The sequence below is a fragment of the Gorilla gorilla genome, chromosome 1, assembly GCF_029281585.2.
Source record: "Gorilla gorilla gorilla isolate KB3781 chromosome 1, NHGRI_mGorGor1-v2.1_pri, whole genome shotgun sequence".
NCBI lineage: Eukaryota > Metazoa > Chordata > Mammalia > Primates > Hominidae > Gorilla > Gorilla gorilla.
Genome location: NC_073224.2, coordinates 40,257,876 through 40,283,863, shown reverse-complemented (window position 1 = coordinate 40,283,863; position 25,988 = coordinate 40,257,876). Strand labels below are relative to the sequence as shown.

The following is a 25,988-nucleotide window of genomic DNA, read 5'->3' as shown; positions in this document are numbered from 1 at the left end:
GTTTAATCAGCAAGGGGGAGAGGTACACAGGATTGATACCCACTTCTGTAATTTGAGGGATATTTTTCCAATTTTATTTCTATTCACAGGTAACAAAATTGATGTAGTTTTATAAACATTAATATAATGAACTTTTCTTAACAAATATTTAGTCTTTTTCCCATGTATTGAAATATTTCTTTGTAAATCTGATTTCTTATGGCCCCAAAGAAGTCCATTATGTGGATATTTGATAATTTACTTAACCATTTCCTTATTGTTAAGCTAGAATGTGTGCTCCATGAATATAAAGATTTTTTTTTCCCTCTGTTAGCCCATTGTAGTTTCCCAGTACCTACAACAGTGTCTAGTGCATAGTAGGTGCTCAATATGTATTTGTAGCATGAGTGAAAGAATGCGCTCTATTTTTTCCATATTATAAATGCCTTATAAAACGTTTTTGTACCTAATGCTTTCACTACACTTCAAATGATTTTCTAAGAATAAATTTCTAGAAGAGGACTTGCCAGTTGAAAAGACATAGAAAAGGTTGTATGATTTCAAATTAGTTTTCTAATCCACAATAATGTTATCTGTGGCTATTTTTCTTTACACTTTAATTTTATAAATTTTCTATAACATATTAGGATCAAAAGAGTTATTTTTTTTCTTTTAAGTACATTTCTATTTATTCGGAGAGCAGTGAGCAGTCTTCTAACTGGAATATAAGGTTTTTGTTGGTGGTGGTGAAAGATGAGGCTTGAAAGGTCACAGCTGGGTGTGGTGGCTACACCCCTAATCCCAGCAGGCCGAAGTGGGCACATCACCTGAGGTCAGGAGTTCGAGACCAGCCTAGCCAACATGATGAAACCCCATCTCTACTAAAAATACAAAATTAGCCGGGCGTGGTGGCACGCACCTGTAATCCCAGCTACTTGGGAGGTTGAGGCAGGAGAATTGCTTGAACCTGAGAGGCAGAGGTTGCAGTGAGCCGAGACTGCACCATTGCACTCCAGCCTGGGCAACAAGAGCGAAACTCCATCTCAAAAAAAAAAAAGGAAGAAACATCACTTGGGCAAAGCAGTGAATGGCTTGGTATGCTATGCTAAGGACCTTTATTCTGCAGGAATCGGAGTCCTATAAACTATTAATAAGCAGAATACAAAAACTTCATAAAATAAATAAAAAACAAAATACAAAAAAGCAGAGTACAGATGCCACCTGTCTTTTGAAAGTGTTATGTCCCAGTGAACCCACTGTAAATTAAAAATAAGTCTTGAAGATACATTTAATATACCTAACCATCATAGCCTACCTACCGTAGCCTAGCCTACCTTAAACGTGCTCAGAACACTTATGTTATTAGCCTACAGTGGGGCACAATCATCTAGCAATACTGTACAGTGTAGAGTATCGGTTGTTTGCCCTCATGACTGCGTGAGAGCTGTGGCTCGCTGCAACTGACCAGCATCCTGAAAGAGTCTCATATGGCTTTCTATTGAATTCATGTTGTTTTTGCACCATCTGTAAAGTTGAAAAATTGAAAAATCATCAGTTGAACTATTGTAAGTTGGACATCATCTCTAGTGGTATAGTTAGAACTCTTCTAGAAAGGTAATAGTGATAGTGCTGAGCAAGGACTGGTTAGAGAAGGGGACAAAGGGAGGCGCTAGATTTCTCACTCTCTAGTCTCCATATCTCACCAGTCACTGACTCAGTATTTCTTCAGTTTCTTCCTCTTTTTCTTAGTTAGATCCTCTCACCTCAATTACTGCTATAACTTTCCAATGTCTTTCCCTGCCTTAAAACCATTCTCCACAGAGCTGCTAGAGTGATCTAGCTAAAACTATCTGCGCAGAATGGTTCCCCTGTTATCTGTATTTTTAAGGTTCTAGTTTATTAACATGACATACAGCTTCTCTGCTCTTTGGACCCTTCAGCACCATTTCTTGCTACTCCCTGTTGTGCTCTTTATGTTCCTAGGAAAGGAAACTGCTTATTGTCCTGTGTATCTTCTCCCCCACACATACTTCCTGCCTGTGTGCCTTGCTTATGCTGTCCCTACTTCCCAAACTATCCCATCCTCAGTCACATCCATTTCAGTCCCCTTTTTTCTGGAGTTCACTGTGTAAGACTCAGGTGTCAGCCACTTCATTTTAAAAACTTTTAACATATTCACATACTATACACTTTCCTCCTCTACTCCCACTTTGGGGTCAAGGATCTCTCTTCTTTACTTTTTATAGGACCCTGATTTTTATCTCTCCTTTCCTTGTAGTACTGTTATGGTACTGTCTGTGTACTACTGTTTAGGTGTGTTTTGCACAATGGACTGTGAGAATTTGGGGGGCAAGAACTTGTGGGGGCCAAGGGTCCAACCCTTGTTATTGATCCAACCTTTGGCTCTCTGAAAGTTTGCTGAAAAATTAACATGCAAAAGGCAGATTAATAGGAGAAAAGGCATACAAATTTATTTAACATGTATCCGTGGGAACCTGTATGATGACCCCAAAATACAGGGGAAATTGCCCATTTTTATACTTAGGTTCAATAAAGTATAGACAGCTGTGTAGAAATGTGATTGGAGAAGGAAAAGGGTATGATCTAATGCTAACAGACTGAGTGGGGGAAACCCAGCAAGGCCTGTGTGTCTAAAGTCTTCTTGGCCTCTCTGTGCAGCATTCCTTCCTTCCAGGTATGGGGCAGGACCCTCTCTGCAACGGGGGTGTGATGACCTACAATGAAACAGGTAAAATCTGATAGTTTTTTTTTTGTTGTTGTTTCTTTGTTTGAGACAGAGTCTCGCTGTGTCCCGCAGGCTGGAGTGCAGTGGCGTGGTCTTGGCTCACTGCAACCTCAGCCTCCCGGGTTCAAGCCTTCCTCATGCCTCAGCCTCACGAGTAGCTGGGACTACAGGTGCCTGCCTAATTTTTTTGTATTTTCAGTAGAGATGGGGTTTCATCAAGTTGGCCAGGCTGGTCTCGAACTCCTAACTTTAAGTGATCCGCCCTCCTTGGCCTCCCAAAGTGCTGGGATTACAGGCATGAGCCACTGTGCCCAGCTGTTTTTTTAAAGACAAGGTCTCATTCTGTCACCCAGGCTGGAGTGCAGTGGTGCAATCACAGCTCACTGCAGTCTTGACCAAGCTCCCATCTCAGCCTCCCAAGTAGCTGGGATCACAGGCATTCACCACTATCCCTGGCTAATTAATTTTTTTTTTTTTTTTTTTTTTTGTAGAGATAGGGTCTTCCTATGTTGCTCTGGCTGGTCTCAAACTCCTGGGCTCAAGTAATCTTCCCTCTGCAGCCTCCCAAAGTGCTGAGATTATAAGCATGAGCCACCATGGCTGGCAGTAATTTCTTTGTAGCCAGTTTTTATACCAAAAGGCTGAGGGAAAACTAGAGTAATATTTTTAGGTTTTATGGCTGGCTTTGAGGAAAGGGAGTTCTAGTTTCTATGACCTAGAGAAGAGGGATTCTAGTTTCTATGGCTTACCTTGGGGGAGAATGGGACTGAGAGACAGAGCAGGAGAAGGTCAAAGAAAAACTTCTGTGTCTAATGCAGCTGAGTCCTTCATTTTGGAGTATTGTTTTCTGAGCCCAACAAACTTTTTATTCAGCTTTGTGTTCTCAGCAGTTAGCATAATGTATAGCATATAGTAATGTGGTAAAAAAAAAAAAAAAAGGAGCCTATTATTTTTCAGTTGAAATAATGAGGCCTTGAACTAGGCCAGGGGTAGTGGGAAGGGAGGGTGGGTGGGAGAAACATTCAAAAAAGTCAACTTTGGATGTTAGTGATAAGTTAAAGGTATGTAATTTATAGATGATGAGATTTGCAACTCGAGTGAGTTTGGCATACAGATTTTTGACTTCTTAAATTTAAGACATTTGCTGAACATGCTAGAGAGATGACCAGTAGGCAACTAGAAATAAGGGTATAGATAGTAAGAGATAGGGATTTAGGAGTTGCCAGCATATTGGTATTAACTGAGGCTTTGGAATAGATAATATAAGTCAGGAAGGAGAGGAGATGTAAAAAAGGTGGAGTAGAGATCCTTGGGGAGCAATATTTAACAGGTTACAGCAAAAGAAAAATTAGAGAAGTATATTAATTGTCAGCAGTGTCCAGTAATGAAGAAAGGGTAAAGCAGATGAGAATTGAGAACAATTTATTTGGAAATTAGACAGTTGTTATTGAACTTTGAGAGAATAGTTTCAGTCTAGTAGAGTGAAATAGAAATTAGATTGAAATAGGTGTTTGAAAGAGGTTGAGAAGCAAACAAATGATGAGCAAGTGGAAAAAGCAAGCATGTACTACTCTTTCAAAATGTGCTTTTTGGAGAAATGTGTTGTGGAAAGGGATGTGGTATCAGTTCCTTGAGGAAAAGGTAAAATGGGGGTGACATTTTTGTTCATATTTTTGTTCTTGGATGGGGAATGGTCTTGGAAAAGTTTTTCAATTGATATCCAGGAGAAAGGGGGATTGAAAGCAGGAAAAAAATTTTTAATGGAATAAGGACAGGAAGGGAAGGAAGGAGAGGGTTTGGGATCAAGATGTCAAATGATACTGTTAGCCCTGAAAAGTGGTAGGGTTCAAAAGGAAAAGAGGTATGGAAGCGCAAAAACATTTAGAATTGGCATGAGGGAATGTAAAAGGTCTGTTATCTATAAAGGAGGCAACCAGGTCATTAATTGCTGGTGAAGAGTAGATAGGACAGGAATGGGATAGTTTGTGGTGGCAGGGTGGCACAGGACATTTTGGAAGATTAGTAAAGTTCTGTTGAGAGTGATAGAATTAATGTTAGGACTGCAGGTAGATTTGAGGGTTCAACTGAGATTGAGCTATGGAAATAAAAAGCAATAATAAAAAGACAGTATATATATATTCTTATATATATTATTCCTTAACATAATATATATATCCTTATATATAACCTTATTTTATATATATCCATATATGTATGTGTGTGTATATATATATATGTGTATATATATATATATATATAAAACATGACTTTTTTTCATTAAAGAGACTGAAAAAAAAGGGATTTGAAAAATTACTTGTAGTTGCTCATTAGGATATGTAAGGCAGTTAGTTAAGGACAGCCAAATTTGCTCTACTGTCCTGATGCTTGGAAGAATTAAAGAATGGGGTACAGGGCTGGGGAGTTGGTGGCAGCAGAGAGCAGTCCAGCAGTCTGTCAAGTCCTGCCTGGTCACAGGTCAGTGCCATTTAAACCTCCAGGATCAAGTCAGAGCACTTAACGCATGACTGATAATATTTGAGATTTAGTGTGAGGTGTCTTTTTAAATTTTTTTTTGGTGTGTTCTTCCTGTATGTGTGTACTGATTAAAATACGTAAAATAAAAGCAACAGGTTGCTGGTAATTAACTCTGTTATTTCAAGACACAATTGATTTTGTATAGAAAGGTAGTATTGACTGGATTATGAGCTTTACTGCTTATTCATTCCTGATGAAAATATCTCTGCTGGGCTTACATACCGTGTAGTGTTTATGAACTAGTAGGTTTAGAAATGAAGAGACCCTAGAGAGATAATCATTTCCTCCAAGATGTTTTGTCTTCTACCAGGAATTTGTCAATAGATATATAGGCCCAGTGGATAGGCTCACCTCTGCATGAATATTTGATAGGAGCATTTCTATCAGTTATGCTCTTTCTGAAAAAAAAAAAACATGAAAATAAACGCATCATTTATGTAACTCTTATAAGAAATGCATAAATCGTGGGAAACAGTGAGCAAGATATAATTGAAATTCAGCAGCTCAGTGAGTTACGAACCTTCTCTCTACAACTCAATTGTGTTAGTTACTGCTTAACTTAACGCTGGGTTTTCCTTTTTGCTTTCAGGAAAACCTTTAACTTACGCCCTGGGTGTTGCCTGTCAACAGTTTCCTGGTGGCTCACCGCTTCTGCCTGCTCCAGCCTTGCTCCGGCAGCTTCAAGGCTTCTGGGCTTCAGAGCTTGTTGTGAAAGCTTGCTGCTTTGGCCTGCTACCCCTGCTTCAGGTGTCAAAAGCTTTTAATTAGCTTGCTTCCTCTAATTACTATAACTAGGCCCTTACGTGTCTGCATAATCCAGTTCTAGGGTCTGAAAGGAGAATTACCTTTAGCCATTCATTCTTCTTTAAAAGATCTTTTACTTTGGCTCTCCTGGCATTCATGGGAGAGTAAGAAGTTATATTGCATGATTCACCTTTGATGGTGCTAGTCTTCAGTCTGTAGGGGCAAACTGGTGTGGGCATACTGTATTTTATAGCCAGTGTTTGTTCTGATTGGTTGATGCCCATGCTGTCCCAATTTTAAAGTATTTTGACTATTGCTACTGAATATATAAATTGTGTCTCCATAGAAAGGATATCTCTAGCTGGTTTAATAAACTCTTTGTAGTGTTTTTAGTTTGCTTATTAAAGATAATATTTAGTTCCCTCCCCCATTTTTAATAAATATTTTGAACACAAATTGGTCGCTCACAGAACAGTTTTTAAAAATGCAGATACAGTGATTTCTATACATTTTGTAATGATCACCATTAACATGTGTCAGTAGGTATCAGAGTTACAGGTATGATGAATGGGAAGAGCTCTTCAGTACTTATATAACTATTCAGTACTTGGAGTAGTAAAGTATACTAGCTCTCTTATCAGACAGCCAGGTACATATTCTGGTTCTATTACTTAATAATTTTGTCACTATGAGTAAGTTAATTAACTTCTCCAAACATTAGTTTACTAATTTAAGTGGGGATTGTAGAATCTGCTTTAGATTGGTGTAAGGATTAAATGAGGGGTAATATATGTAATATGCTTAGCCCAGTGCTAGGCACAGAATAAGCTTTTTATAAATAAGAGTTATTTTTTGTTATTATTATTAACCATAAATGATAGTAGATGATATGTAGGGGAAATTAAAAGGTGAAAAAGACAATTAGTAATGAGCAGCAACAGACAAAAGATATTAAAGGCGAAGTTGTGAAGTCAGGACTTCGATGCCTGTTAAGAGAGCAGAATGGGCTGGAATAAGCTGATAGATGTTTAATAAATCACAAAATACACAGTTGTATCTCTTTTGTCATAATACCTTATTTTTGAGTTTTAGTGTCAGTTTAGTTGTATACTTGCAGCTGAGAATATTGATGCCGTAAACTTTGCATGTATATACACCCACATAGATTACCAGTCATTCATCATTAATTCAGCTAATGTTTATTGAGTACCTATAGATTCCCAGTTACTAGGTGTGTACTAGTGAACAAATAGGAAAAAAAATCCCTGCCCTCATTAGCTTATATTGTAGTGAATGAAGCAAACAATGAACAAAATACTTAAATAGAATACATAGTTCATGAAATAATGACAACTAATGGTAAAGGGAAGCAAAGAAATGGGTTAGAAAATGTCAAGGGGTAAAGTGACATTTCATTGAAGGAGTGAGAGAGAAAGCTGTGTGGCTTCATGGGGCTAGAATATTCCAGGCCTAGGGATCAACAAGTGCAAAGGCTAGTTGGGATTGAGTGCAGTGATCATTATAGCTGGAGCATAGTGAACCAGGGGTAGAGTAGCACGAGGTCAGGGAAGGTGGAGGGCCAGAACATGTTGGCCCTATAAGGCATAGTAAGGATTTTGACTTTTACTTGGAGAGAGATGGGAAACCATTGGAAGCTGTGGAGCAGAGGAGTGTCATGAGCTGAACTACATTTCAAGAGGATCAACTGTGGCTTCAGTGTTGAGGATAGGTTGTGGGATGAGAGGGCAGAAGTAGTAGAGAGGTCAGGTAGGACAATCCAGGCAAGATTTTCTTTTTTTTTTTTTGAGACAGAGTCTCACTCACTTCAGCCCAGGCTGAAGTGCCGTGGCGTGATCTCAGCTCACCACAACCTCCGTCTCCCGGGTTCAAGCAATTCTCCTGCCTCAGCCTCCCTAGTAGCTGGGACTACAGGCGCCCGCCACCACACCCAGCCAATTTTTGTATTTTTAGTAGAGATGGGGTTTCATTATGTTGGCCAGACTGGTCTCGAACTCCTGACCTCAGGTGATCCACCCACCTCGGCTTCCCAGAGTGCTGGGATTACAGACATGAGCCATGTAATGGTAGCTTGGAATGGGTTGGAACAGAGGAGATATGGTGAATGAATTCTTGCTATATGCAGGAAGACTAGATTTACAGAACTCTGTGGCAACTCTTTCTGTATTCTACAACCTGTAACTTAAGAATGAACATAAAATACTGTTACAGCATTCTGTAACTGCAATTTGTAACTAGTTTGTAACTTCAAATGATAATACATTCTGTTTAAGAACTGATTTGTATACATTTGTCACTTAGTGATTATTTCTGTAGTGTTTACAGAAATAATTCTTGAATTATTATTACAGGTTTTCTAACATCATGTTTTTACTATGAAGTCTTTCAAGACATTGCTAGTGTTTTTAAAAATATATCTTTGTTCTGTGTTAAACTATAGTCTTGCAGTTCATACTAAATGTACTTTTAATTTTGATCAAGCTAAACAAGAAAGGACATTTTAACAGACTACACTGTTATATGTTAAGCTGTGGTTCTTGAAAATACAGGACCTGAGGTTAGAGTTCTAAGAGAATCCTCCTCTTCTTGATTTTTAGCTACTGAAATGAATATCAGTATGACTTGCAGTGGTAAAGGAGAAAAGCAAGATCAGTTTGATTTTATTGTATTACTTTGTAAGCCTCATATTCTTTTCTCATCATTTATCAATTTGATAATTCAAGAATATTTCCTGAACTGACTTTTATTTCACCACACTCACCTTATTCCAGAAAAGATTTTAGGTAGCTCATAAAACTGTTATAAGATAGCTTTGAAAATGTTTTCCACCCTGCAGCAGGATGGCATTCCTGATGACCACACACATGTGTAGTCTCATTTTAGCCATGATCAGTTACACCACAATACCTTGATAATTAGCGGTCATTTCATGACCAGGATGTGATGTGTGGTGTCCCATACTACCTCATTCCATGCTTCAAATTTTATGTGTTTTATATAGAAAATGTAGAAAAGCAAGTAGAAATTGCATCACTTAGAAATACCTGATCTTTTGGTAAAGCATAGAAATTTATGGTACATATTTTATGTGTGTGTGTATATATATAGAGAGAGAGAGAGAAAAAGTCACAGTGTACATACTTTAATAAACTTATTTGTTTCACATTATACTGTGAACTTTTTCGTATTAACATTCCTCAGTAATTTTTTCAAGTGTATGAGTAATTTTTCTTTCATACTGTGAGATACCATATTTAGTCAAATTGATCATGTAGAATATTTAAGTTCATTTCAATATTTTACTATTGAAAACCACACTGTGGTGAATATTGTGGCTTAGTTTTTATTTGTATATAGATATATTCAGTTGAGGGTATTTCTATCCATATTTCTATGTAAATATATTTGTCATAAGTCTAAAATTACAGAAAGTTAGAAATTAAAGAGATGAAAGATTTTTTATTTTGGTAGTTAAACTGGAGAAATTGAGAGTTATATTCTTTGCCAGATATTAGAGGTAGAGTTGGCAGTGAAGAGATTGGGCTGTAATGTGCTTAGTGCAATGCCTGGCACATAATCATAGCTAACACTTACTGAATGCTTACTAAGCACCAGACCCTTGAAAAACTTGAAATTATTTTTCACCCTGCGGCAGCATGGCAGCCCTGATGACTGCACAGGTGTGTAGAATGGGTCTCATTTTGTCCCTGATCAGTTACACCACAATACCTCAATAGTTAGTGGTCAATAATCCCGAGTGCAAGGATTATACTTGTATTAATTTTTCAAATCTTTACCACAATGATATAAGTATTGTTATTAACCCCATGATCATGACAAGGACACTGAAGTATTGAAAGGTTAAGTTTTTTGCCTAGAGTTATACAGCTAAGGACAAAACTAGGATTCAAACCCAAGTAGTCTGGCTTCAGAATCCATGCTATCACCACTCCCCAAAACAGCCACAATAAATGCTAGCTAAGTGTTTGAGTGTTCAATAAATATTAGGCATCATCATTATTCCTACTGCACAGTTGCATATTCCAGAGGTTGTTTTGGTTCCAATATTTTTGGATTTTAGAAAGATAATTTAGTTTGTATACTCTATTTTATATAACATTCCCATTGCGGTTTGGAGCAGCACTTCATGAACAGATACATTCACGTTTCTTCAGTGAAGCATGTTTGTTTTTATACTAAGTGAGATTAAAAAGCAAGAATATTAATAGCCTGATGTCACTACATGCTGCCAAATGAGTTATGAAAACCTTTTGTCTTTGAGAATTGCAGATAAGGGATTACGGACCTGTATAAAACTCTTACCATAGTGCCTGGCATTTAGAACACACTCCTCCTTCTACTAGATTTATACTAGTAGTATTGGGTGGGTACTACTACTACCACTACTGTTATTAGTAGTTATCATCAGATACATACTTATAGAAAACTTGTGAACTGTAGAGTACTGCTAGTACTTTTCTCACATTGTGACCTTGGGAGGGGAAGATACCTAAGTTTTGGAGTCTTTCAGCTATTCTTCCCTCAATCAGAATAAGAGGGTGTAAGTCACAGTGTTCTGTGTGTTTCCCCGCCCCAAATTTAGTCTTGTATAGCTTAGTGCTCCTGTCCCTCTGTCCATGTGCACTCCCAGTTGTGCAGGGTTTGATTTTAGAGTCTAAGCAGTAGCTCAAGTGGTGTGTTCACCGCTTCAGAGATCTTAGTGAAACAACGTTTCAAGTTTTTCCTTATTCTTTATAACAGCCCTCTTTATGAGCCCATTGGGAGAACAATTTAATTGTTTGAAACTGAGCTACTTCCTTTTCTTTCTCATCCATTTTAATTGATGAAAAACTATAATCACAGTCATTATAACCACTTATAACAATTACCAAGAAATATTTAGTATGTATACACTTACTGTAATTATATGGTCATGTTACTTTTATTGCAGTCTGATCCAAATATAAATTTATTAAATAACCTTGATATGCACATTTGCTATTAAGTTGTTGTTTTTTGTTTTTTTTTTTTTTGCACTTGAATTTAAACCTATACTCTGTTTTTGGAAATATCCCATTGAACAGCAGTTTGGAGATCTGCTGTATATAGTTTGACCTCCCTTTCTGCATATTAGAGTAGCATTTCTCTTCCTCACCACCCACCCCCAGTAACTGGAAACATCCTCGTTCAACCTTTGTTTTCCTCTTTTGTAGGCTAGCCTCTGGCCTATGGCAAGTCCAGTGGCCTGGAAGTGGTCTTACAGATTATCTGGTTAAACTGAAGCAGAGAGATAGAAATGTAATCAATTTGTTGAGAGTGAGAAAGGGATTTTATTTATTGTATTTGATAGTTTTTGATCCGCAATTGAAATATAAAATACAGAAGTAGATGTTCCTTTTTTTTTTTTTGGAAGGGATGTGTAAAGTTTAGTTTTTGTAAAATCGTTAGTTTTAATTGCTCTCTATGCGTATGTATATGTGTGTATGTGGTTTGGGGGTTATGGTATAGTATGTAAGAGTATGTGATATGAAAAATAGGATCGTTTTCAGTTTATTTCATATTGTTTGATCCTCACAAAACGTATGTGTTTTGGCAGCTGGCCTTCCTTGTAACATGGTGTTGGAATTTTGCATGCATTATTTAATAAGCTCTAGTTCTTTCCTGTTGAGCATTTTGTTCAGTTTCTTAGTGATAGTAGATATTGAGTTTGAATTCCAGGGCAGAAAACTTGGAAAGGGGGATATAATGTATAATTACCAACTAATACAGTGTTCACAAATACCAACTAATAGAGTGTTCACAAATACCAACTAATACAGTGTTCACAAATACAGTTATTAGTTTGGCACATGTTCACTAACTTTTTCATCTGGCAACATTATTTAATTTAGGATCTTAGAATTTGAACTGCATTGACATAATTGATAATTGGTATTTATTTTTTTACAGAGAGGAAAAAGGAAAATGGATGGCTGAAAAAATTATTTGTCATTATTTTAAAATTTATATTTCCTTTATCTTTTCTAGGTTGCTGTAGTAAAACTAAAAAATGCAGATAAAGTGTTTGCCATGAAAATACTGAATAAATGGGAAATGCTGAAAAGAGCTGAGGTAAGAGTCTTATGTATTGGAATATATAAATATTTTAGAAATATTTTTCAGGAATTATTACGTAGAGCTCATTAAATATTACTTGGTAACATTTTGTCTGTGGTGACATTTTTTAAGGCATAAAAGACAAATTCAACACAATTGTGATATAATTATGATAAAGGTTACAATCCATAATGCTAATTTAATATTAGTGGAATACTAAATGGAAACCTTTGTAATGTAGGGCTTATGCAGCTATATTTAAAGGATGTCTGCAAACTACTTTCTTCTATAGAAAGACATTTCGTAATGGTTGATTTCTAACGTGACGTAACTTGTTTATATTATTCTGTATTTATCTGTATTCTGCTACAAGCAAAAGTCAGCAGGAGTTTTGAACATGCCCTCTAGAAATTCTGTTTAATGCTGATTATGCAGTCACTTTGTGTTTTGTTTTATATTACAGGAGTTGTAGTAAAATCTAGTAATGGAAGAACTGCCTGCATTTTTATGTAGATTTGAGGGAAGGATTGACTGGAGTGATGTTAAAAATATCCAGCAGCTGGTATGGCCTGGTCAGAACTGATGTCACACATAGATTTGGGGTGGAGTTCTGGGGGGTCCTCTGCTGTGCTGTATCATGGTGAAGGGTTGAATGGGATAGGCATTCTGGGGCTTCAGGGAAACAGAACTTAACTGGTGTAGAATTCTGTCAGTATTTTAACTGGTAAAAGGTGATACTGACGAGCAGGCTGAGTAATAGCCCTGGAAGTTAGTAAGATTAGTATGAAAATAACGAGAAATTCGCCTTTAGAAATCTTTATCCGTCAGTACTTGTAGCAACCCAAAGATGAATAAACATACAGGGAAAAGCAAAAAGGGTTCCCATGATGACAGATATGGTGGCAGTGAAAGTAAATACTTCATTATTTATTTATTTGGAGAAATTTGAAAACACAAAGAAGAAACTAATAATCACTTTTGTTCTGTTACCCAGAATTAATAACATTTTGGCCAAGTTTTTGCTTTTAGTTTTTTTTTTTAAACTAAAAAAAAAAGAAACAAAAACCCTCAGAAGTGAAGCACAAATATATTCTCTGTAAAACAAATAATAGCATATTACAGATAAAGCCAAAGTGTTCTTTCACCACCCAAGTCCGTCCTTTCTCTAACTCCCAGAGGTCATTATTACTTTTAAAATACTATTTCTTCATTAAACATTTTTTTTTGTTTTTATATATTTAGGAGATACAGGTGCAGATTGCTGACATGCATATATTGCATTGTGGTGAAATAGCCATCTAGTGAACCCATCACCCAAATAGTGAACATTGGACCCAATAGGCAACTTGTCAACCCTCACCCCCTTCCCACCTTCCCACCTTTTGTAGTCTGCAATGTATTATTCCACCCTGTATGTCCATGTGTACTCACGGTGTAGCTTCCACTTATAAGTGAGAACATGTGGTATTTGGCTTTCTGAGTTTTTTTCACTTGGGATAATGATCTCCAGTTCCATTCATCTTGCTGCAGAAGATAAGATTTCATGTATTTATTTATGTGTATATGTACACACATATATACATACATACATACATATATGTATACACACATCACATTTTCTTCAGTCCTGCGTTAATGGACAGCAAGATTGATTCTTTGACTTTGCTATTGGGAATAGTGCTGTGATAAACATATGAGTACAGGTATCTTTTTGATATAATGATTTTTTTTCCTTTGGGTAGATACCTAGTAGTGGGATTGCTGGATGGAATGGTAGTTCTGAGAAATCGACGTACCATTTTCCATAAAGATTATACTAATTTACATTCCTATTAATAGTGTATAATTGTTCCTTTTTATCTGCATCCCCCCAGAGGTAATTATTGTATAGTAATATCCTGTTTGACAAAGTATCTGGGAGCTTTAATGTCACATGTATCACTGGGATATGTGCCAGTGTCCATTATATTCAACACCTTAGTTTTTACTTTTAATTTCCCTAAGACTGAATTGCCTTACTGTCACGGGTTGGATTTCTCAAGGAGTAAATACCGAGATTGAGTTTATTGTGCAGAAATTTGTTAGGGATTTCTTTTGAGAAATCCCTACCTGTAGAAGGGAAGGGAGGGAAATAGGATTTATAAAGTTGTCCCATCAGCCTCAGTTGATTCCACTGGGAGCTCTGTAGCAGAAATGGCTCTTGAGAAGTGTCCTACATTGGATCAAAATGTCTAGACCTTTATACACCTGCCTCTACTAGTCAGTGGACATGAGCTACCCCTGAAGGACATGGCGTTGGACTGGTAGGCTTTCTTCAGCTGATGCAAACCCTGAAGGTATGACAGCATCAGCAGCTAGAGCAACAAATCCTGTTATTACAAAAGAGTAAATAATTATGTTCTGTTTAGCAGAAATAACAACTGTAGTCAGTTTACTGTTTCAGAGTTAGAACTTTTAAAAAATTGAATTAAAGTTTATACTTTTTTTAATGAAGCTGGATATGTTGGGGAAGATTGTGAAAAGGACGAATAACTGGGTTAGCTTTCATTACAGCTGGAAGTGGCAAAATTCAAAATAAAACAGTATAATTTAAAATCAAATATTTTATTCAATTAACAAGTATTTATATATTCTGTTTCTGAGACAAGATGGAATAGACTCACTTCTCCCTGTTCTCCTGTGAAGTATAGCTGAAGATTCTGGACATTTATATATAAAGCAAACATTAGAAGAACCCAAAAGGTAGAGAGAATAAGGTAGACCAGCTAGGGACCTCAGGACCTTACAGTATAAGACCCATTTTGGAGGTCAGTATTATGCTGATAGAAAAACCTGACAAGGACCATACAAAGCAAGTTTAAGATAAATAGTCCTCGAAATACCATTTGACCCAGTCATCCCATTACTGGGTATATACCCAAAGGATTATAAATCATGCTGCTATAAAGACACATGCACACGTATGTTTATTGCGGCACTATTCACAATAGCAAAGACTTGGAACCAACCCAAATGTCCGACAACGATAGACTGGATTAAGAAAATGTGTGACATATACACCGTGGAATACTATGCAGCCATAAAAAGTGAAGAGTTCATGTCCTTTATAGGGACATGGATGAAACTGGAAACCATCATTCTCAGCAAACTATCGCAAGGACAAAAAACCAAACACCGCATGTTCTCACTCATAGATGAGAATTGAACAATGAGAACACATGGACACAGGAAGGGGAACATCACACTCCAGGGACTGTTGTGGGGTGGGGGGAGGGGGGAGGGATAGCATTAGGAGATATACCTAATGCTAAATGACGAGTTAATGGGTGCAGCACACCAACATGGCACATGTATACGTATGCAACAAACCTGCACATTCTGCACATGTACCCTAAAACTTAAAGTATAATAATAATAAAATAAAATAATAAAAAAGATAAATAGTCCTCATGCATATAGATGCAAATATCCTTAACAAAATATTAGCAAATACAATTTAGCAATATGTTAAAAGAATTATATACCATGCCCAAGTGTGATTTATTGTTGGGATGCAAGACTGATTCCATATTTGAAAGGTACTCTCCTCAAACTATTTGAGAAAACTTTTATCTTTTAGACAGAAATTCTACATTGAAACTTTTAAGGAAGAATTCACTTTAAAATAGAAATTGTATTTCTATTCTTGAATAAGCAGATCTTTTTAAAAACAAAAACATTTCTAAAAATCCTTCTGACCATGACTTATCCAACTTTGGAAAACAAGACCTACCAGTGATGCTTAATAAATTACAAATGAGCAGCAAAATTTCTTATTTTTTATTTGTGTATTGTTGATGCTTTAAAACAATTTTTTCAGAGGTTTATGTCCAACTTATTTACCTTATTCTGTTTCAAGCCATATGTCAAATATATAATTAATGACATACGGGTTACTCAAAGGTGCTAGGAAGCCCCCTCTCTTTCTATACCTGGGCAGAAAGATATAATAATATAATAATTGTCCAATAATTTCACAGATTTATCATTTACAAACTTTGCTAGTTTATCACCAATAACTCTACAAGTTCATCATTTACAGACTTTGCTAGTTTATCAGCAGCCTCCTAAATTAACGAATGAACTACTGCTCTCAATCTGTTCTGTAAATTTTACTTCTGTCTTCACATTTGTTCAGTGAGTACTGACTTCGCTCATTAAGAGATGTCCTTACTCATTTCATGAGGAGATGCGGTATAGTTTACAGAAACACTCACTGTCTTGAGAGTTAAACCTTTTTATAAAACCTTTTAAAAACATTTTATTTATTGAGGCAGAGTCTTGTTCTGTTGTCCAGGCTGGAGTGTAGTGTTAGGAACTTGGCTCACTGCAACCTCTGCCTCCTGGGCTCAAGGGATCCTCCCACCTTAGCCTGGGAGTAGCTGGGACTACAGGCACATGCCACCACACTCAGCTAATTTTTGTATTTTCTGTAGAGATGGGGTCTCATTATATTGCTCAGGCTAGTCTCAAACTCCTGGGCTCAAGTGATCTGCCTGCCTCAGCCTCCCAAAGTGCTGGGATTACAGGTGTGAGCCACTGCACTGGGCTGAGAGTTAAACCTTTCTAAGGCTCAATTTTCTCATGTATAAACTGAAGATAATAAGGTCTCATAAGTAGGGTAACAGTATATCTTAGTTTATCTGTGACAGTGCTGATTTATGCCTATTGTTTTATTAGTTTTTCTATTGTTGTTATCCTTGTTTGGCTATTTTTATAATTGTTAGTAAAGTACTACACAAAGTAAAAAATGAACAAATGCAAGTTCCCTTTTCTCCCTCAAATACCCCTAGTCCTTCTGTCTTAAGTAGATCATTAGTAAGGGTTTCTTATTTATCCTCAACAGAAAATTTTATTATAATGAAATCATATTACGAGGCTGATTTTTCATATTGCTTTTTCACTTAAAATATGTATTGTTTTTTCACTTCTATGTATTTAATACATTTATAATATCTCATTCTTTGTTAATAGCTTCATTATACTGAATGGCTCTGTGTGTGTGTGTGTGTGTGTGTGTGTGTGTGTGTGTGTGTGTGTGTATATATATATATATTTTTTTGAGACAGAGTCTCACTCTGTTGCCTAGGCTGGAGTGCAGTGGCTAGATCTTGGCTCATTGCAGCCTCCTCCTTCAGGGTTCAAGTGATTCTCCTGCCTCACCCTCCCAAGTAGCTGGCTGAGTACCTCCCAAGTACCTCCCACCACCACACCCGGCTAATTTTTGTATTTTTAGTAGAGACAGAGTTTTGCCATATTGGCCAGGCTGGTCTTGAACTCCTAACCTCAGGTGATCCATCTGCCTCAGCCCCCCACAGTGCTGGGATTACAGGCGTGAGCCACTGTGCGCGGCCTGAATAGCTATATTTTTTATTAGGTTGATTTTTTTTTTAAGTTTATGGGAATTTAGATTGTTTCCTTATTTTTACTATTTTGAACCATGTTGTAAAAATCTTTATATGTACTGGATAAACTTTTGTGAGTTTATCGGTAGTGTGAATTCTTACAAAGATGAAGTGTCAAACTGTCAATACATTTCATTATTTTACCATTTATCTATCTGCATGTGTTTGGCCAAGAGACATTTCAAAACAGGAGAGAAACTAGTGCTTCAGAACTAGTCATGCTACCCAAAAAGTATATGCCATGTAAAATTTAAAAAAATTTTACTATGAAATGCTGTTAGAGATATTGCTGTGGGCTACCCTGAGGCACTTCAGCTTGTGTATACTGAAGTTGAAATGATTTCAAGGATAATTTTTACATGAAGGGATTATCATTTTATGCTTGACCTAGAACTTATCCACTCCCTAAATTAAACTCCTTGCTAGTCAAACTCTGGGATTTTAGTTGGGGAGGGGAGACATTAAAACTTTGATAGCTATTGTTCCAATAACATTGTCTTCTATAAAAGTTGGACTATTATCTTTGCACTCATAGTATGTAAACGTCTGTTTTCTCACACACTTGGCAGTTGTGGATGTTACCAAATTTTTTCTATATTTAAAATTTAAAACTTTTTACTGAAAAATAAGTTAAAAATGATACATCTCATGTTTGATTTTGCCATCAAATATATATTAAAACGAAGACTTGAATTGATGCCATGGTAATACTTGGAATTCTTACATTTTGCAATTTAAAATTTTACTGATTTAGATTTTAAAAATGAAAAATGTTGTTCTTTCCCTCAAATATTAGAGAAAGATTCAGTTATTATTTGAAAGAGTTTCTCTGTGATAGTATTCTATGGAAGAGTGAAGTCTTTATTCCTACTAAATGATAAGCCAAAGTAGATATAATCATCATTGGATTTTGTTTCTTTTTAACTCATGCTTTCCAAGTATCTGTGCAGTTTTGATGAGCAGTATAAGCTTGTTAGTGTGATGAGTGCATCTTATCAATACGGTGAAGAGAATCCTGTGTCAACTTTCCAGAATTACCATTTGTGTATGTAGTCCTTACTAACTTGTGTTTCAACATAGGCATTCCTGTTCCTGTTTATCCCAATAGTCCATTAAGGATAAAATTTAAATAATATAGACTGAATATTTTTTAAAAAGGAAAACTGTATAACAGTTGAAAACATCACTGTGGCAAGCCGAATGTTTGGATGAACGTTTGGTTGAGAAAGTGAGTGAATCCGAGGAAGTGATATGATCTACAGTAGTAGCCCTTCCTACATGTTTGTTATTAATACATTCTTAGATATCAAATATTCTGTTTTTAAAGGGGGGAGATATTGTTTAGTTTTTTTAAAAAAAGGTAATGAAGTAGATGTTACTAAAGCCTTTAAGCATGTTGAATCCACAGAGCACCTTTATGAACATATATATACCCAGGGTATATGTGCATCATGATTTGGTTAATATTGATCTAGAACAGGGCTTCTCAACAGGGACTTCATTGACAACTGGGGCCAGATAATGCTTTGTTGGAGGGGTTGTCGTGTGCATTGTAGAATATTTAGCAGTATCCCTGGCCTCTACCCACTAAATGCCAGTAGAACCCATCCTTTCCCAATTGTGACAAGCAACTGAGAGCAGTGTGATATGTTGAAGCAAAAACGTAGCCTGTGCTTTATATCTAGACTCAGGATTCAAGGCATTGATAGGAATCATTTAATAGCTAGATATTTATGGATAAAATCATATGATGTCTGGGGTTTGCTTAAAAATATGTATATGCTCCTGTGTGTGTGGTGCTAGGGGATGGTAGTAAGTAAGTGAGGGTCTAAATGAAATAAGATTGACCAATAAAATAATTGTTGAAGTTGAGTTCATTAGTAGGAGGGGGTTTTTATACTAGTTTCTCTACCCTTGTATACATTTGAAATTTTGTATCATAAAGAGTTTATATTGTTTATTTTCTTATTTTAATTAATGTTTTTGAAGAGACAGAGTCTTGCTCTGTGGCCCAGGCTAGAGTGCGATGGTGTGATCATAGCTCACTTCAGCCTCAAACTCCTAGGCTCATGTGATCTTTCTGCCTCAGCCTTCCAAGTAGCTAGGACTACAGAGGTGCATGCCACCAGCCTGGCTGAATTTTTTTTTTTTTTTTTTTTGCCTGTAGAGACAGGGTCTTGCTGTGTCAGGTAGGCTGGTTTCAAACTTCAGGCCTCAAGCGATCCTCTCACCTCACTTCCCAAAGCATGGGACTGCAGATATGAGCCACTACTCCTGGCCTATTATTTTTATTTTTAAAAAATAATTTTTTTAGTTAAACAGTTTAGCATAGATTAGAACTCAAAGTTTAATATGTTCTGTTGACCAAAGTCTTTGGAGCTTTTTTTAGTTTTGAGTTATTAGTCAAATTAAATAATGAATGTTTATTAAATTCTAGCTAGAATGTTTATAAAATTTCGGATTGCTATTATAGTGAGATAAAGCCAGGAGAAAGTAGTCTTCTAGGCTCTGGCAGTCTTTACACACTCTCTAAAATGTTAGCAGTAAACCATAACCTCAGGTTGGTTAAATCATAAAACAGGACTTGGTAGTAAGTATGTAAAGTGCTTTCTGTTTTCCCCTTAAAAAGAACCAGAGCAGCCGGGTGTGGTGGCTCACGCCTGTAATCCCAGCTCTTTGGGAGGCCAAGGTGGGCGGATCATGAGGTCAGGAGATCGAGACCATCCTGGCTAACGCAGTGAAACCCCATCTCTACTAAAAATACAAAAAATTAGCTGGGCCTGGTGGCACTCACCTGTAGTCCCAGCTACTCAGGAGGCTAAGGCAGGAGAATTGCTCACACCCGGAGGCAGAGGTTGCAGTGAGCTGAGATCACGCCACTGCACTCCAGCCTGGGCGACAGAGCGAGAATAAAGAACCAAAGCATAGTGTTGTATAGATTTTAGTAATTTAATTGTTTTGTGGATCATGGCTGTTGAATTTTCCTTGTGGGAAATAATAATCACTTATTATATATAGCATACTGTGTGATAATGTTTTTAGTGTATCTGGAATATGGTGTAGCCATTAAGAAAAAATTAGGTAGATTTCTGTGTACTGATACGGAAGGATGTTCAAATTCATTGTTACTTGAAAAAAAAAAAACTTATGGAGCACTATAATCTCATTTGTATAAAGACCAAAAAATATAGGGGAGGTGGGATACCATGTGAATATATAATCTGTGTGTGTGTGTGCACGTGCACATGCATGCTTATATAGACACAGATTTTTTGAGAGGATTTTGACCAAAGAGTTAATAATGGTAACCTCTGGACACAACAATTGGGCAACGAAACTATGGGAACATGACTCAGGGAGACTTTTACTTTCTTAGAGTTATCTTTGAAGTTTCTGTCATAGTGTTATTTTTGTTTCTTTTTAGTTAAAGATAATGTATTACAAAATTATGATACATAAAATTGATTTTTAGGCTGGGTGTGGTAGCTCATGCGTGTAATCCTAGCACTTTGAGGGGGCTGGAAGATTGCTTGAGCCCAGTAGTATGAGACCAACCTGAGCAAGATAGTGAGACCTCGTCTCTAGAAAGAAATAAAAAAAATCAGCTGGGCATAGTGGTGTGCACCTGTAGTCCCAGCTACTCGAGAGGCTAAGGTGGGAGGATCACTTGAGCCCAGGAGCCTGGGCTGCAGTGAGCTGTGATTGTACCACTGTACTCCAGCTTGGGCAATAGAGTGAGATCCTGTCTCAAAAAAAGTTAAAAAATTATTTTTTATTTTTGTTCATATATTTCTAAGGTTCTTTGGGATATACTTTTATAGTAGTGGAAGTGTATTCTCAGAATAAACTACAACTTTAAAAAATCAATTTGAAAAAACAATCCATTAGAGAAAATGGACAAGGGAAGTGAACAATTAAAAGACAAAGTTCAGGTGTCCAGTAAGTGTATATAAAGCTATTTATCTGCACCTGTAATTAGGAATATGTTAATTAAAGGAATAATGATATTGTTTCACACCCGTCATGTTGGCAACCACTTAAAAGTCTAATAATGTCACATATAGTTGAGGATGTGGGGAAAAGCAGAGCTTTCATATTCTGGGTGGAGATAGTAATTGGTATAACACTCAGGAAAGACAATTGGCTAAATGGTGGAGTTGAAATTTGCATTTAGCATTTCTACTTCTAAGTGTATACAGTGGAGAAACTCTTGCACATTTGTACAAATATGTTTATTCCAACATTGTATAATAATAATACAAAACTGGAAATAACCTGTGTTTCCATGGTTGGGGGTTGCATAAATAAATTATAGTGCATTCAAACAGTGGTATGCCATAGCAGTTAAAAGAAGAACAGTCATTCTTGAGAGAAAAAAAAAAATCAAATTGCAAAAGGATAAAATTATGCCATTCACATAGATTTTTTTTATTTTTGTTTTTTTTCTTTCTTTCCTTTTTTTTTAGGCAAGGTCTCACTCTGTCACCCAGGTTGGAGTGCAGTGGTGCAATCTTGGCCCACTGCAACCTGTGCCTCCTGGGTTCAAGCAATTCTCCCGTCTTCGCCTCCTGAGTGGCTGGGATTACAGGTGTATGCCACCACACCCTGCTAATTTTTGTATTTTTGTTAGAGACTGGGTTTCACCATGTTGCCCAGGCTGGTCTTGAACTCTTGTGCTCAAGCAATCTGCCCACCTCGGCATCACAGAGTACCGGGATTATAGGCATGAGCCACTGCGCCCGGCCCATGAAAATTTTCAAAACACAAAACAAATCTGTTGTTTGTAGACATATACATGTGTGATCAAGTAGTATAATTGGACTATCCACTGACTTCAGATTATTACAGCAGGGGAGAAAGGGAAGAGAATGGGTTCACAGTTTGGAGTAGGAAGGATACAATTTACATCTTATGTCTTAAAAGATCAGAAGTAAATATGGCAAAATGTAGACATTTATATTATCTGGATGGTGGGTTGGTCCATGGTTCTTAAATTATTCTGTGCATTTTTCTCATTGTTTTGAACTATAAAAGTATTATTTAATATAAAATATATTTTTAAAAGGTACTATTCCAGTATCCCAGTTTCTGAGGGTGGTTTGAAACTTGTGTTATTGAAATGTCTTATAATATCAGGTGTATTCCTTTTCCAGAACAGAAATAATATAATAAACATAGTAATTCTTTGTATATTTCCTAGTTTTACATAAAGTATGCTCTAAAAATTTTCTTTTTGCATTTCAGACAGCATGTTTTCGTGAAGAAAGGGATGTATTAGTGAATGGAGACAATAAATGGATTACAACCTTGCACTATGCTTTCCAGGATGACAATAACTTAGTAAGAATCATTTTTGTATTTCTATATACTGTTTTTTTGTTGGAAGAATTAGCATTATTTTTATTTAAGCATTGTTTAAATGTAGGTTTCATATAGAAAATTAAGTGCATTTCACACAGGGTAAGTTGTTCACTTGATATGTGGTGTTTTTTTTTTCTCCCTGGAAATTTGATACCTTTTCATTGGAATTCTTTATGGTTTTTAATAAGCAAGTCAAAACTAAATCCAAACATTTAATTTCCATTGGTTAAGTTCTATAGACGGTCTTCAGGAGTTTTTCATGATACCTTTAATACCGGTACCATTCCTCTTCCCTTGTTCCTGTTGAAGTCCAGCTAGTACTTTAAAATTGTGCTCAAATTCATCTTAAAATAATCATTTCCAGAATTTTCCACTGAAATTAATCTTTCTCATCTCATTCTAACTTTACATTTTTAAATTATTTTTATTACATAACTAACACATGTATCTCTGATTTTTTTTGATACAACTTTAAGAAACATTTAAATAGGCCGGATGCGGTGGCTCACGCCTGTAATCCCAGCACTTTGGGAGGCCAAGGTGGGCGGATCATGAGGTTAGGAGATTGAGACCATCCTAGCTAACACGGTGAAACCCCGTCTCTGCTAAAAATACAAAAAAATTAGCCGGGCGTGGTGGTGGGCACCTGTAGTCCCAGCTACTCGGGAGGCTGAGGCAGGAGAATGGCCTGAACCTGGGAGGCAGAGCTTGCAGTGAGCCGAGATAATGCCACTGCACTCCAGCCTGGGTGACAGAGCGAGACTCAGTCTCAAAAAAAAAAAAAAAAACACATTTAAATATGTTACATGGACTGTACCATCTTTAGGTAAAATAAAATTAAAGGTTTTTCCAACCCGACTGGAAACAAGGAAAAAAAATAAAGGTTTATGCAACTCTATAATGCTTATGGGGTTTATCTGATTTCAGGCCAGATCTAGGTGTTCAAACAATGTCATTACTAGTCTTTTATATCCCTTACATGCTTATAGAGTATAATAATGTTTTTTTTAAACTACAGATTGTGACCCATTAGTGGGTAATAAAATCAATTAAGTTAGTTACAAGCAGCATTTTTTTTCTTTCTTTCTTTCTTTCTTTTCTTTTTTTTTTTTTATTTGCTGGATCTTGCTCTGTTGCCCAATTAGAGCTAACTGCTGTATCTGATTCCTGGGCTCAAGCAGCACTCCCACCTCAGCCTCTTGAGTAACTGGGACTACAGGTGTGTGCCACTGTGCCCCACTAACTTAATTTTTTTGTTGTTGTTGTTAAGATGGGGTCTCAGTTTGTTGCTCAGGCTCGTCTTGAACTCTTGGCTTCAAGTGATCCTCTCAGCTTGACCTCCTAAGGTGTGTGGATTACAGGCATGAGCCACCATGCCCAACCATAAGCAACATTTTTAAAGATTAAATAGAATAGAAAATGACAGAGTTCATGACAAGTAAGTAGTAAGAGTGAATATGGTCTCATGACACATTTCTTTTATAATATACTGAATTATCATATAAGCCATATATATTATTGTGGGTTACAGTGAGAATTGTGTAAAAACCATAGCATAGAGTTTTTTGTATGTGCTAAATGCATAGTTGTTAAATTGAATAGAATGATGTTTTAACTGGATTTATTATACTTAATATACAAAATTTTAGGGATGAATGTACCATGCAAAGATAATCTGCATGGGTTTGTTAACAACATTTGTAAGAGCAAATTAAAACACATCCCACATCTTTGCCTAGAAAAATTATAGCAATGTATCATGATAATTTTCAAAATGTTTTCAAATAATGAATAAAATCTACTATGATGGTGTATTCTGTAATAGATAAATTTAACACTGCAGATTTGTGCATTGCTTAAAAATCTACATTTTGGTATAAATATAGAAATAATTATATAATTTTGTAGGTATATTAATAGAAATAAAGTACCCAAATACCAAATTTTATATAGCAAAAAAAGCCTGAACTGTGATTTATCTCTCTCCTCTTGTTTAGTTTTATTTGCATTCTTTGTATTTGACATTAGGATTAACATTTCTTTTTCAAAGACATTTCTCAGGGAAAAATAGTCTGTATATACCCCTCAATAATTACTAAAATAGAATTAAAGACGTAACTGGAGGAGGAATGAAACACTCTAGTAGTCAAATCTCCTGTAACTTGCCAGTGTTTCTTTAGGGGAGCCTTCATCATATATTCATCTCAAGAGTCAGAGGTCTTGGTTATCATCAAAGGTTGCCTTTTGAACATTTATACAATATTAGAAAAAATCATTAAAAAATGTCGACAAAGCTAATTTTAGATACAAAAAAGGAAATTTTATTATATATAATTATTTTTCAAAGTAACTTTTAACCCTGATAGCTTTTAAATTGCCAAGTAAAGAACATAATTTATAATGCTATACGGTTCTAGAAAGCTGTGGCAAATAACTTTCATTTCTAACCTACTTACTACAATAGTTTATGAAAAAATTTGCAATTATAGCAAGTAGACTTTTTGTGTGTTTCAGAAAAAGGCACATAATTTAATGAATGGTAGATATTATTATGTGATTAGATCTTTTTTTCTTTAAGAAAAGCTCATTAAATACAAAGCTGCTTAGTTATATCAACATTGACACATAAAATTTTTATCACTTACATAACACTAGAATATAATGAACCAGTGAAATTTGTTCGTTCTGTACTTTCTTATTGTTTCCTTATTAGTTACTTTATGGTTGAGGAAAAAAGGGAAAATATCTTGCATTGACATATGTAACTTGTTTAAAAGGTGAAAGATACTTGAATTTTAAATTAATTGTAGTAACTCATATGAACTCTAAATTCTTTATAGGAATCCAATTTGTGAAGACAGAAATTATTAGAAAAGTAATTTTTTTTAGAAAAGTATTGTTTAGGGCCAGGCACGGGGTGGCTCATGCCTGTAATCCCAGCACTTTGGGAGGCCAAGACAGGCGGATCATGAGGTCAGGAGATCAAGACCATCCTGGCTAACACGGTGAAACCCAGTCTCTAATAAAAATACAAAAAATTAGCCGGGCGTGGTGGTGGGCGCCTG

The 25,988-nt window shown here is 36.2% G+C and overlaps 1 protein-coding gene across 20 annotated transcripts in view; it reads left to right on the top strand.

Annotated features, from left to right (window-relative positions):
* The window catches only part of CDC42BPA (CDC42 binding protein kinase alpha), a 323,893-nt gene that overhangs the window by 93,146 nt on the left and 204,759 nt on the right, over positions 1-25,988 (top strand). For 19 of the 20 annotated variants that reach the window (XM_055371555.2, XM_055371684.2, XM_055371673.2 and 16 more), the window contains exons 3-4: positions 12,050-12,133; positions 22,807-22,902. In XM_055371555.2, coding sequence (XP_055227530.1) covers positions 12,050-12,133; positions 22,807-22,902 — 180 coding nt within the window. Of the gene's footprint in view, positions 1-5,849; positions 6,008-12,049; positions 12,134-22,806; positions 22,903-25,988 lie in introns of all 20 variants that reach the window. The other variant, XM_055371643.2, reaches the window with a different exon arrangement.